This window comes from Ranitomeya variabilis, chromosome 2, assembly GCF_051348905.1.
Source record: "Ranitomeya variabilis isolate aRanVar5 chromosome 2, aRanVar5.hap1, whole genome shotgun sequence".
Classification (NCBI taxonomy): Eukaryota; Metazoa; Chordata; class Amphibia; order Anura; family Dendrobatidae; genus Ranitomeya; species Ranitomeya variabilis.
The window spans coordinates 676,721,988-676,736,895 of record NC_135233.1 but is presented as its reverse complement, the minus strand read 5'-3'; the positions used below and the strand labels follow the sequence as shown (position 1 = coordinate 676,736,895).

The 14,908-nt window shown below is 41.3% G+C and overlaps 1 protein-coding gene across 1 annotated transcript in view; it reads left to right on the top strand.

Annotated features, from left to right (window-relative positions):
• Positions 1-2,631: 2,631 nt before the first annotated feature.
• PDE7B (phosphodiesterase 7B) overlaps positions 2,632-14,908 on the top strand; it is a 638,072-nt gene continuing 625,795 nt past the window's right edge. Inside the window, exon 1 of the mRNA XM_077289320.1 lies at positions 2,632-3,015. Within this exon, the coding sequence (XP_077145435.1) occupies positions 2,995-3,015 (21 nt within the window). The 5' untranslated portion in view covers positions 2,632-2,994. The remainder of the gene's footprint in view (positions 3,016-14,908) is intronic.

The window sequence follows — 14,908 nt, the reverse complement described above, 5'->3', positions numbered from 1 at the left end:
TTTAAATTACATAGAGAATTACAGTATGTAAAAGTTGATGTTAAAAATGCATTGCATAGGGATTGCATACCCATGTCATACAGATGTCACACGGATGCTAGGTGAGAAAAATCTCATTGTACTCTCTGACGCTCGCATTATACTCGTTGTACTTTTCAGGAACAACATTGGAACGATTTTTATTACTCTGATGAGTATGAGCCCTTAACTTTCCAAAAAAGTCCATGGTTGATAGAAAGTTATATGAACCTACTTGCAAAACTATAGTTATGATCCATACAGGGTGTTAGCCCCATGTGTCACAGCGTAGCTTTTCTGACTTTTCTCTTGCTTTGGAGATTATGTGCACACGATTTTCTTGGACATGGAAATGTGGGTTATGTTTTTTAGGGCTTAACTCATGTGTGGAGTTATTAAACCACATTTCCTTTGAGATTTATTCAAACATCTATATTTTTCTTTACGTTTCCATATTTCCCAGAAAGTCTTTTTAATTATAAAATATAGCGCCGCAATCAAAATAATTAAATACCCATTGCAAATTAGGTTTATTACCAAAATTGGTACAAACTTTCTGCTGTTTGCAATAAACCAATCAAATAAGAGCAATTTAAATAGCTAGACACAGGTAATATAACAAGTAGCTTCACCAAATGACACTTTTATTGTCTGCTGCAGTCTCACAATTATGCAACCCATTCATAACAAGCGTCTTTAGTACTTAGTAGAATGCCCTTTAGCTGTTATGACCTGCTGCTTCTGGCAGTGTTCCTAAGAAATTGTAGCAAAATTCCTCATGGGCAGTATCCTTCAGTTCACTAATATTCTTATGTTTAGAGTGTTGCAACAATTTTCTAAAGGAGTACAAGTCAGAAAACTTTGACAGTCACTCTACAATCTTACAGAACTTATGAAACCAAACCTTGTTGGACTTTGAGGTATGTTTGAGTTCATTCTACTGTTGGAAGGTCCAATGATGCTCAGGCTTCCACTTCTTCACAGAAGACATGTTGTTTTCTCCTAGCACTGATACTTTATTGTAATGATCCTTCCTTCCACATTCTGCAGGTTTCCAGTGCTAGAGGAAACTAAACAGCCCCAGATCATGACCGAGCCCCCGCCATGCTTGACTGCAGATGGGGTGTTTTTCTCAGCCATTTTCTTGTACTTTTTCATTCAGTAGAGAAGTACCATATGTCTTGTGGAGTTTGGGCATTGAGCCTTCCAGCATTTAGTATGCTACTCACGCTCCATACTGAAATCTCAGTGCCTGCTGTCACCAAATCTTGCTGCAGGTTTTTTGCAGTCACTCATGTTTTGACAACCTGACTCTTCAGGAATCTGGTGGTGACAGCTTCCTCTTTCTGACACATCCAGGTAGTGTAACCAGTGTTTTTTTTTAACTTTGAACACAAGAACTACACTTTTAACTATCTCTAAGAACATTCAATTTAGTATCTTTCTAAGAACATTTAATTTCCTTGTTTGAGCAAGACAATGATTTTTTCTGCTAACTTTTTGGACCACTGTGTTTAGAGACACATGAAAGAAAAATGGGCTGTTTGGTGATGGGAAAAGAGCATCTCAGAACACCTTGGCTGTGCTAGATTTTTCAAGTCAATGATGGAGCCAGTGCTTATTTATCATTTGAAAAATAATTAAACATGACGATTAGGTTTTTGAACTATAATGAATGTTTGTTAGCTGGGCATCTGCGGAAGCAGCCAACAATTGTTGTTGTCAATATTGGCCAACTATTGTATATGGGGGCCGTATGCCATTTCTAATATCCAATCAAACTCCACAGTCAATGAACCCTTAGCCAGTCCAGTGTGAAGGACAGATACTATCGTACTTTTTTTTTCAAATCCAGTCCTGGTTTATATTTCAACAACTGCATCAAAAACCTGAACCAGAACCTGACTGTGTGGTTTCATCACTAGGAATTCTATTCAGAGCAGTCCGTAGTCATTAAAAGTGGCATTTTGTGCTGAATTTGGAAAAAACGCTTGTTGGATTAGTTGTATTGAAGTTTTCAAATTGCTCTTGTTTCGTTGGTTTATGGCAAACAGAAGAAAGTTTATACATTTTGCTAATAAACCTAATTTGCAATAATTAAATTTAATTGCAACTACGGCATCGGAGAATGAACGCTCTTGTGAGCGAGGCCTAATTCGTAGTGTCATTTTTCTGTAAAATCTGATTTTGTTTGTATGTATACCATCTGAATTGTACCAGTGATTACTATGTGTGATTAATTACTCCTAGACACAATTGTGTACATTTCCCTAGTCACTATAGGTTTAAATTTAGCAGACGCCTGTCGACAAAAGGTTTACAATTTGTTTAAAAGGCTTACTGGGTGCACAAACAAAAAATCACGGAATAAAAGAATTTCATTCTGGTGATAAGAAAGGGCATAGACCATAAAATGGCTGGCTCTTCGGAGTCTGTGAAGCAGGCAGCACACAATGCCTGTGCTGGTAAGGTATGTGCAGAACACCTCTAGCTATGCCTAAGTGTGAGAGCGCATTCCTCTCATAGGCAGCCTGTGAAATGAATTGTGCATGCAGCAAGGGAGAAGAGGAAAAAACTCCAAGCTGTTTGACGTCACTTTGGAAATGAGGAAACAAGCACAGAAAGGGGAGCTCAGTGCTGGGAGCTGACAGTGCTGAAGCTTATTGGTCTGCTGCTGCCTGCCAGTGGCGACTGACTCCAGCACCTCCCAGCTGTAGAGCCTTCACCAATACACAGTCCTATAGTTACTCACACTGCAGCAGCCGCAAACTAAAGTAGAACCCCCACATCCACCTCAAGCTGGGACCCTCATCTCCTCTTTATTAACCCACTCACTTCCACCGCTATATTGAATCATTCCCAAAAGCTAATCCTGGATGCTGCTGCTGGACTCTGCAGCACAAGTCTATATGTACAAGCAGCATCGATCACACCTTTCAAGGCGATCGGAGGTCACTGAGCTGCAACTATGGTTAAATGTCTTGTTTAATGGTTGAGGTAGGTAGCATTTATTACATTTGCATGTGATCCTAGAGACAGGAAGGGATCAAACTTTGCGCAGCAAGTGATGAAGCTGGACGTTATTAGTATTCTTATTATTTTACATTGGTCTGGTGATTCAATGATACAATTATATTTCCATGGAAACAGGTCTGTGGTATCTGCGCCCTTCATGTTGCCTCTATGGCAGGTCTGATTTGCCTTAATGAGAGATGTGTTGTTTACTAATGTAGTTTGTAAAAAAAAAAAGAAACCATAATAAAGTAGAAATACATATATATATATATATATACACACATATATGTTTATATATATATATGTATGTTTATATATGTATAAATATATATAAATATATGTAGTTATATGTGTATATATATATATAGAGACACACATATACATATGCATATATATACATACGTATACACACATATATTTATATTAAAATGTTTACCCATTAGTTATGGTATATATGCATATGTGTTATGGTACCAACTATGTACCTAATAAGCAAACAGTTATGTGCATGGTTAATAGGAAATTGATTATTCTCTTGCCCAGAATAGCTTGATTTGCCAGTAAGCCCATTTTATACAGATAACAGCTCTATTTTTACAATGCTTTGAGTGGTCACGTCTGAATATGACAGTAAACATGTACTAGACAAGTTATTGCCAGATAACACGCTGTCACATTGTGGATGATTAATGGAGGCCCAAGCTGTACCTTAATCAGGTTTTAATCTGTTCCAATAAAAGTTACAAGTCACTTATATCCTATATGTCCATATACACACATATCGGGGGTACACAAGAGTAATGAGCATGAATCGAGACGCTGCTTCTACAGATGTCACAAATTCACAATGTTACTTGTTGCAACATAAAAAAAGACTTAAAATGACAAATAAACCGTTACTGCTCTATATCCACTTAAATAATATATTTCGACATATCTGGGATTATTTGCTTCATTGACGTTTAGAGGTTTCATTTGGTTTAGCTGAAAAAAAGTCAAAATATTATTCCTTAATCCTTTTCTTCCACAGATTTGGTTTTCAGACGTCGAAAAGAGCTACTGCTAAGTCAAATCTAATAGTAAAAATAAGAATGAATCCTTTGTGGCCTAGGCAGCAATACAAAACTCAACCCCCTCATGCAATGCAGAGCTTGTTGGGAGATTGCTGCAGTGTGTGAATGTACAAGGCTCTGCATAGCATTAGTGAATGAGTATAACAGGTATTGACAACTGGATATGGTGTGTATATATATATATATATATATATATATATATATATATATATATATATAGCAATTGTTTCATAGGCAAACTTGAATGTTTTTCAACTTAAACTGCTGCGTTGGAGCAGCTAATGTTTTCTCTATTCCTACAGAGGAATACCAATAGTACATAAAACGTCACCATTTGCAGAACCTGCTCCTTCCACCTTTTGCGATGTGCATTTAAAAAGAGACTTCTCTAGGAAATAACAGAAGCAAGATCTTTGCAGCAGAAAGGTATCTGGGAAAACAACAGCAAAATACTGTTTCTTTTATCTAAAATATGTGATGAATACTGATTTCCAATAATAAATGATATAGTAAAAGAGGTAGTGACCGACCTTGGAATAACAAGTGCTATACTTTAAGCAGATGATTTGCATCTCTGGTGGGGTAAAAAGGGTTAAATCATAGTTTGCTTGACAATGGCAATAGGCTGGACTCAAAGTACCTATTACATTGCACTTCCCATTTACATTCATTTATTCATTAGAGTTTCTAAGACTGGTTGGTGTTGTGATAGGTGTTACTTTGCAATGTGCTGCAGTTTTTTTTTCCAAGCAGCCTTGGAGTTAAGGACTGTACATATATTATCAGGGAAAAATGCAGAGGATGTGGTATGTGCTGTGAATGGACAATTGCTATTCTGCAGTGCTTGGTAGAAAAACAGGGACTTTGTGTGTTGCTTACACATGACTGAGACTCCAGCATCTCCTTGGCTCTTTCTTGCTGTTGGTGCAATAATAAGCTCTTTAATATTAGACTTTGGATAACCTATAGATGCTGATTCCACGTCTCATTAGACTGGCACTAAATTCTAGCATAAAGCACCATTTTTCCAGTTCTTTATGCTTAAAGTATACCTGTTGCCTACTAAAATCGCAGTAGCTGATAGTCCTGAGAATGTGACATTGTGTTTTCTTGAAAGTTTACCCAATAGTTTGATACGTTGAATTTTTTTGTAAACATAATTGAAAACAGATATTTGTTCATACATCCAAAAAGGATGGGGGTCACCTGGCAAATCCTTTATGACAGATGCTAATGTAGAGGGCACCATTTCATGCCATCCCGATGTGGTACTGGGAAAGCTGAAATATAGTTTACCCAATGTGCCTCCCGTTCTCTGCCATTCAACAGCAGATATAAAAACGAGCATATCCTAAAGAAACCAAGGGATAGGATGTGCTCTAATAAATAATGGCACTAACCACTATTTCATATTCCGCAGAACTTTATAATTCAAAAAATAGAAATACAAACAGTATCAGACATTACAGAGTAACACATAATTCAGCCATCCAAACAAGAGGAGTGAGGCCCTGCTCCCAAGCTTCCAGTTTTTGAAAACATTGCAGAGACACAAAAGATAAAAATGCATCATCATTGCCCTTTATTTCTCTTTATATAGCACGAACATATACCGCAGCGCTATACAGTAGTTGCCAAAGTTTATGTCATCCCCTCGAGCAACAGGGCGCACAATTTAAATTCCTTATTCATAAATACTAAGGTAAATTTCCTAATAAGCCAAGTAAGCTATAAGAATGTTTTTAAGGTGTGAGACAAACAGTTTACCAGCAGGTAAACCATATAAACACATACGTGGATTACCTAAAAAGGGCACTCCGATATCAAACGTTAATAATGCAGCAGCTACGGTGGAGGAAGTGAGCTTATGTCCGGGGCCCATGCACTGCAATCATTGGCGCCTTTTTTATTGCCACATATTTAAACCCTTGAGGCAGGATATTCCATCTACCCCTTCGAAAAAGCAGGTACGCGAAACGTGTGTCAGGGGCTGCAAGGAGGGTGGTAGCGGTCCAGACCTACTATGGGTAAGCAGGTATGATTTTTGATGATGGCTCACACTGCCGACGCACATTATGTACTTTACAATTAACTATTTCTAATCTCTGGTGCTACATCTACACACGCCACAGTGACTATCGGCTCTGCCTCCCTAGGTCTTACTCCAACCTCTACCCTCTCCTTGCCTACCTCTATGTCTCCTCCTTATGTATTTATTATATTTTGCTATGTGATTTCTGTTTTAACATGTCTGCATATTTTGTATTAACAAAATGTATTTAGTGTATACTGATCTTTGTTGTTTTTTGTTTACTCCTTTTCTCTTTGTCTTGCAATATTATTGGGAGTACTCCACTTGTGTTACTATACCCCTTTCATACATTTGGAGAGCTACACTTAAACATGCTCTCAACAAGAGATGAGTGAATATTTCAATGTTCGGTTCGGATTACGTTCTCCAAATTTGCAATATCTACAGATTAATTTGTCGAATATTCACCGAATGTTACCAAACGCCATTCAGGTTAAAGGGAGGCAAAAACAAACGCATGCACAACACCTTATAACGGCCCCAAATGCTGCCAAAACACATCAAATGAGGGACAGACACCAGGAAAGTGGCCTCAATTCACCCACAGTACAGATTTTAGCATGGCACTGCAGCAATCAGCCAGGGAAGAAGTATCAGGGTCTGGGACAGCATTTACAGCTTTCAATTGAACTTCACAGTAAGACGAGTTGGTTTAGGGATTGATGTAGGGTCCCTTTGCTGGGTGCCCTGATGCCAAATACAACACCTCTACCTGCTTTCATGCTGAGCCACACTCAGGTGGCACAAATATCAGTTTTGTAGACTACCATTGTCAGAAAAATTGAAGGATAGTAATACGGGTAGTTGAGTACAAGGATGTGGAGGCCTAATGGTCTCGGAGGTCTACTGCTACAGGCAACACGCATGAAGGAGACTCAACCAGGAGTCTACACATTACACATACATACAAAAATTAGTGGCAGACGCCAACAAAGTATCATCAATTACAATAAAGAAGAATTAGTATAGCGGGGACCGACACCTCTTCCACTACACCTAACCCAGCAGATGGAGACTGTAACAGGCAAGGTGGTGGAATCCCTGTTCTGTATCCCTCTGAAAGCCTGGAAGGGATGGCCCACCAAATCCCTACTCGGAAAAGTGGCAGCAGGCAAAAACTGTGACCCAAGGAGGTACAAAAAGGTGGAAGCAGATGCTACTCCGTGGCTGGCCTACAGAATGTGGCAGCTGACTCCCTACAGCGGGTAAGCTGCTATGGCCCAAAGGAGGGATGAAAAATGCAGGCAGGCACTATTGAGACTCTGGAACTACGGGTGCAGATGGGACCGGCTGAGGAACAGAAAACCACTGGCAGCAGTGGGCTGGACCAGGTGTTAGACAGATGGGCGCCCGGAGGTGCGATCTGTACCGGCTGATGGACAGAAGAGAGCAGACAGGTACGAGCAGATGGGCACAGACAGGTAAGAGCAGATGGGTACAGGATAGACAAGCAGACAGGCGGACCTGTGGAACCTGACAAATAGCAAGCACGGAGGAAGGAGGATGACTCTCAGGGCGAGGAGTGGGAGAGCAGAGAGGATTATGATGAGGTAGTAGATCACACTTGGTGTAAACTCAGAGGCATGCAGCTGAGTAGCTCAGCAGAGGAGGAGGAGGAAGAGGAGGTTACATAGACAAAGAGTTATGCAACCACTACAACCAATGCATGCTGAGGCCTAACTCTGGCAATGGACAGCAGCATTCGAGGTTCTGCAGTTGGCTATTTTAGGTCTTTTTTCAGACCAGCAAAAATCTAAAAAATTATGTTAGCTGTCAAATTTAAAAAAAAAGACCTAGTGGAGTAAAAAAAATAATAATTTCAGTACTACATGCATGAATTGGCACATGCGCAATCAACATGTGCTAATCTGGGAATGTATTTGTGCTAATATGCAGACTAACAGGTCTCGCCAACCACCGTCCTCCCCATCAACCGCACCTTCTGATTCTTCCTCCTCTCTCACCGTGTCAAGTGTTGTCATACAGGCCGAAGAACCTCCACTTGTTTACCCCTTACAGTTGGGGTGATTGAGAGCCTGTCAGCTGATACAGAATTGGACATGCCTGCTGTTCTTGACTGATCTTACATACCAAGCACACCCCATCTTCCTCAATCCACCTTAACATCCCCGCCTGCATCTCTCTCACAGTCCAGCAGATTGTCGTGTTCACCCTACTCCACACTGTGTCGGCACAGCAGCAAACCCTTGTTTGTGCAGTTGTGCTCACGTAAAAGATCCTTTACTCCTACACATGGCAGAGTTAACAGCTTGAATTTCACCATCTTCAATCTACTAATAATAATAACGTTTATTTATATATCACAAACACATTACGCATAGCTTTACGAGTCAGCAGTTCATATAAAACAGTCAAAAGTTTAAGATAATCAAACAATTCAAGCAAAAATAATGATGACCCTGCTCTTCATAGCTTACAATCTACAATGAGGTGAGGGTGACACCAACTACAGGTGCTTATTTTCATTGATGGTACAACTTTGATTAGGGAATGTGATAGGCAGCCCTAAACAGATGTGTTTTCAAGGAGCACCTAAAAATGTCTAAGTTTTGGTTATACTCCTAATTTCATGGGGGACAAAGGGTAAGAGGTGAGTCATCTAGGTAGGAGATTGAACTTAGTTGGACAAAGTCCAGATCAGGGATGTTACCATTTTTTTGTTTCCCAGAGTTTGAAAGTTGTGAGAGGCCACAAGAATTGGCTAGAGATAGAAGCTGGGATGCAGTTGGGGAGATGGAGCTGTTGAAGTCTCCCAGGATAAGGGTTGTCAATCCTGATGACATGAAGTGTGGCCGCAATGCATAAAAGTGGTCAAGGAAGTGGGTGGGTGAGCCTGGTTGCCGGTATGTGACTGCTACTCTGAGGGAGAGGGGATGGAACACCCTGATGGTGTGAACCTCAAAAGAAATATGGCATTCAATTGGCCTGCATTTATTTATTGGGTTAAAAACAGGATTGTTGTTGGCAGCAAGGAGTGTAAGGTTATCATGGAGTTAGCAGTGATCGTACAGTGGGATATACGCATATTCCATGTCTTGTAAACTGGACGTGGATAAGCCGTACGCTCACTATTACTTTTCTGAGAACTAATTATTGTGAACATCCTACAGCCTCCTCGGATGATTCGTTGCCCAATCAAGTCATTGGCTGGACGATAGGGCCAGCTGAGAGCTATTTGCTGCTAAGATCACAGTGTTTGTTTCTGTATGACTCATGGCCTGTGATCTTTTTGATTATTGCATGACCACTCCAATCTGTTGGCCAAGGAGATGCAGCCTTTCCGCCTCTAAGAAAGGCGTGCCTGCGCTATAGCAACAAGTCGGAAACAACATCATCTGTTCCCTGAAAAATTCTGTGTCTTCCAGGGTGCATTTCAACAATGACACCTGGATGAGCAAGCATGTACAGGAAAGGTACAGCTAGATGACTGGGCACTGGGTGACTCTGGTGGCTGCAGGGGCAGTCGGGGAAGGGGATGCTCCACAAGTCTTGCAATCCCCAAGGCTTGCAGGGCAGTTAAGGATGGAGAAATAAACCACAACACACCATAAGATGGATAACTACTAGACAACAGGGGGTTGGAGAACTAAACTACTAAACAGCTAGGATTGTAGAACTAAACCAATTAACACCAGAACATTGAGAACTAAACTAATAGACAACAGGGATTGGAGAACTAAACTACTAAACAGCTTGGGTTGGGGAACTAAACTAGTACACACCAGGGGATGAAGAAGTAACACAGTAGACATCAAGGTGTCATTAGACACCAAGTCTTGGAATCCCCTGGGCTTGTGGAACAAACCTCTGTATGTAACAGTGCTTCTGCCTCCTCCACCTCCTCTAGGGCCTCCACCTGTGCCCTCAACCTCTGCCTTAATTGAACACATGTAACAACATTACAGAGAGAATCCACCCCCACCTCTGTACTGCGCAGCCAGGGCTCACCGTAATCAGGCAGTGTTTACAATAATATGCCTTGGAGATCGCAGTCATACAGATCAAGAGTTGTGAACAGCTATCCATGCCAAGTCTGAGCAATGGCTGTCTACACTCAACCTGGAGCCAGGGAAGGCCATGTTTGATAATAGTGCAATCCTAGTGGCAAACCTGCACCAGGCCAACCTTACACACGTGTCTTGCATGGTTGGCATCCTCAACCTGATGGTACAGCAATTTCTCTGCCACTGTCCCAGCCTGGATGCACTGCTGCAGAAACCACTGCCGGTTAATCGGTTCATATGCGATATGACCACACCGTGGAATTAAACTCTGCACATGTTGCAGCCACTCTGGCAGCAGCTCCGAGACCTGGTGCAGGATAACAATTTTCTTAGCCTGGCACAAGGCAGTACATACATGGTGCAATTCACACTTGTGTACTGGATACAGGACCTCTGCACCTTTCTGTACATTTAATTAATGGCTACTAAGATGGTCAGAGGTGATGATGCCGTCATCAGCATCCCTATTACTGTCATCTACATGCTGGAGCACACTATAAATAGTGTGGGTGAGCAGGTGATGGTGTTGGTCCTAGGGGAAGAAGAGGCAGCAGAGGAGAATAACTTTAGAATTAACAATATCTATAAGTTCAGGTCTATCATTTCACAGACGTTTGCCATGTGAGGAACAAATGGAGAAGGAACATAAAAATGACGAGAAGGAAGAGGTGGTGGACGTACAACAGTTAGGAGATGAAGAGGATAATAATTCCCTGTATGTTGTCTGTGGTTGTCAAGAGGGGATCAAGGAAGAAAGTTTGAGTGTTTTACCACCACCAACACACTGTGAAGTTGGACTTCATGAAAGAGACTGACCCACGAGTGCCTTCTTGCAGCACTATCTGCAACATGATTGTTACCCGTATACTTATGATTCCAAATAGTGCTGACTACTGGGTTGCCAGTGTGTTCTATCCACAATGCCAGTTGCTTCCCCCCTGGAAAGGGATGCGCCCATGCTGCAGCATCAAAACATGCTGGAAGACATTCTTGGCAGTGGTTTTTCCCAACACAGCAGTGAGGCACACAGTTTGCATGGCAATGATAGCCTTCCAACCACAGAAACCTTCAGCTGTCAATGCAAAAACATTAGCAGTTTTGTAGCGCTGTATTCCTGTGTTACAACCCCACCAAGGACAGCATCTGCAAAGAGTTTGCATGTTCTACCCTTGTTTGCGAGGGTTTGCTCCCAGTAATTATTTTTCTACCCACACTGCAAAGACATACAGATAGTAAATTTAGATTGTGAGTCCCAATGATGACAGTGCCAGTAATGTCTGTAAAGCGATGTTACATTATTGGCATTATATAAGTGATAAAAAAAAAAAAAAATTGAGAGTGATGCTCAGCCACACTCAGGTGGCACACATATCAGTTTTGTATATTACTATTGTCAGAAAAATGTAAGGATAGTAACACGGCTAGTTGACTCAAAGACAGTGGAGGACAGTCGGTATCGGAGGCCTACTGCTACAGACAACACATATGAAGGAGACCCAATGTGGAATCTGCACATTTACAAAAATTAGTGTCAGGCACTAACAAAGTGGCATCAATTTAACCACAGTAGAAATAGTATAATATGGACCAACAGGTTTTCCACTACACCCAACCCAGCAAATGGACACGCAAGCAGGACTGTTCACATTTCCACAAATTATTGTTAACATCTCCAGCAGCAGCAGTAACAGCAGGCATATAAGCTCCCCTAAAGATATCAGAGACTGTAATTACGCAAGAACAATACAGCATACGAAAAACTACAACATCCAGTAACAGAAGTTGTCAGTTGTCTTTGGATAGGACATCATGTTAGTGGGTCACTAGTGTTTTCAGAAACATTAACAGCTAGGAGCACACTATTAGCAACTAAAAATAGATTTTTTACTCTGCACAACCTCTGCACACAGCTGAATTTCAGTGGCACAAAAAGGTGAAATAAGACGTGATTAATCACGTTACTCACAGCAGAAAGAATTGTTTCAGTGCCGATGATGCCTGTATGACAAAGAAGATCTGCTCCCAAAAATTTCAAAGTGAGATGCCCCTTACTGTGTGACATTAGTAACAGATTATAATTTTATTTTTGGTGGTGATGAGGCCTGTAGATGCTACAAAAAATTTCAAATTGACATGTCCACTACTGTATGACGTAAGTAACAGAAGAATGTTTTTGGGCAGGAATGGGAACATACAACAGGATCAATAACAGGGCGTCTATAGGATCCAGCCTACAACTATTACTCATCTACCCAACATCAATTACCAGAGAGTATTTGAAGCTTGTCAGAAGATAGGTGTAACAGATGCGCATCTCAAGCTAGGTATAAAAGATGCCCGTGAGAAATTGGATGCCAAAGAAGCACATAATCTATAAGATAGGTTCAAAACAATTTCAAACTCAGATCTTGGCTGCTGTATCGCATGTGTAAAAAAATAAATTTTAATGTGCAGCAGCTCTGCCCACACAGAACAATTTGAAGGCGACTAAATGAAAAGGTTGGCTATAGCGGGCTGTATCACATTTATCAACAGAAAAAAATAAATATTTTAATGTGCTTGAGGTCTGCAGACAGGTTCATAACACAGCCAGAACATGACAATGTGGGATACGGTGGGGCGCATCTCATTCAGCAAAGGAAAATATTCAAACTTTTTTTAATGTACGTTAGGCATGCAGGCAGGTTCATATAACCACCACAACAAGACAACATGGGTTACGGCAGGCTATATCACATTCAGCAACAGAAAAAAATTAGACTTTTTTTAATGCGCATTAGGTCTGCAGACAGGTTCATATCACCGCCACAACATGACAATGTGGGATGTGGCAGGCTGTTTGACATTTAGCAACAGAAAAAATTATAATTTTTTTATGTTTCTTAGGTCTGCAGGCAATTTCATATCACCACAGCACTAAATGACAAGGTGGGATACAGAAGGCTGTTTCACATTTAGCAACAGAAAAAAATAAATATTTTAATGTGCTTGAGGTCTGCAGACAGCTTCATATCACCGCCACAAAATGACAATGTGTTATACTGCGTACTGTATCACATTCAGCAACAGAAAAAATTAGAACTTTTTTTAATGTGCGTTAGGTCTGAAGACAAGTTCATAACACAGCCACAACATGACAATGTGGGATACGGCGGGGTGTATCTCATTCAGCAAAAAAATATTAAATTTTTTTAATGCATGTTAGGCATGCAGACAGGTTCATATCACCACCACATGACAACATTGGATACGCGGGCTATATCACATTCAGCAACAGAAAAAATATTAGAATTTTTTTTAATGGGCGTTAGGTCTGCAGATTGGTTCATATCACCGCCACAACATGACAATGTAGGATGCAGAAGGCTGTTTGACATTTAGCAACAGAAAAAATTATATATATTTTTATGTGCCTTAGGTCTGCAGACAATTTCATATCATCACAGCACTAAATGACAAGGTGCGATACAGAAGGCTGTTTCACATTTAGCAACAGAAAAAAATAGAATTTTTCTATGTGCCTTAGGTCTGCAGACAATTTCATATCATCACAGGACTAAATGACAAGGTGGGATACAGCACGCTGTTTCACATTTAGCAACAGAAAAAATTAGAATTTTTTTAATGCGCGTTAGGTCTGCAGACAGGTTCATATCACCACCACAACATGACAACGTGGGATATGGCAGACTGTTTCACATTTAGCAACAGAAAAAATTTGATTTTTTTTTTTTATGTGCCTTAGGTCTGCAGACAATTTCATGTCATCACAGCACTAAATGACAAGGTGGGATACAGCAGGCTGTTTCACATTTAGCAACAGAAAAAAAATTGAATATTTTTTTACTTCGCGTTAGGTCTGCAGACAGGTTCATATCACAACATGGGATACGGCTGGCAGTATCACATTCAGCAACAGAAAGAAATAGAATTTTTTTAATGCATGTTAGGCATATCTCCCAACCGTCCCGGATCCAGCAGGGCAGTCCCAATTTTAACAGTCTGCCCCATGGTCACGGGCGGGACAGCAGTTTTCCTGCACTGAATCTCAGCCTCAGCCTCATCGGGACTGCCCCCACTGGATCCGGGACGGTTGGGAGGTGTGAGAGTCATCCCACCACCCGCAGAGCAGCACATCACATATATGGCTGCTCTGTGCGCACAGGACCTGTGATGAGGTCACAGGAGGGGAGGAGTCAGGGGTCACATGATCGAGGCCTCCGTGTACACATGCATGACTCTGCTGGTTGTCATGGTGCTGGATGAGGGTAAGTTTATGTGTGAGGTCAGGAGAGGTTTACAGTGTGGATGTAGCAGAGCTGTGTGTGTGTGTACAAGGTGTGTGTGTGTACGGCACAGAGCCGTGTGTGTACGAGGTGTCCGGAGCAGAGCCGTGTGTGTACGAGGTGTACGGTGCAGAGCTGTGAGTGTACGAGGTGTACGGAGTGAAGCTGTGTGTGCAAGGTGTACGGAGTGGAGCTCTGTGTGTATGAGGTGTATGGCGCAGAGCCCCATGTGTACGAGGTGTACGGAGTGGAGCCGTATGTGTACGAGGTGTACGGTGCAGAGCTGTGAGTGTACAAGGTGTACGGAGCGAAGCTGTGTGTGTGCAAGGTGTTTGGAGCCCTGTGTGTTTGAGGTTTATGGTGCAGAGCTTCGTGTGTACAAAGTGTATGGAGCGGATC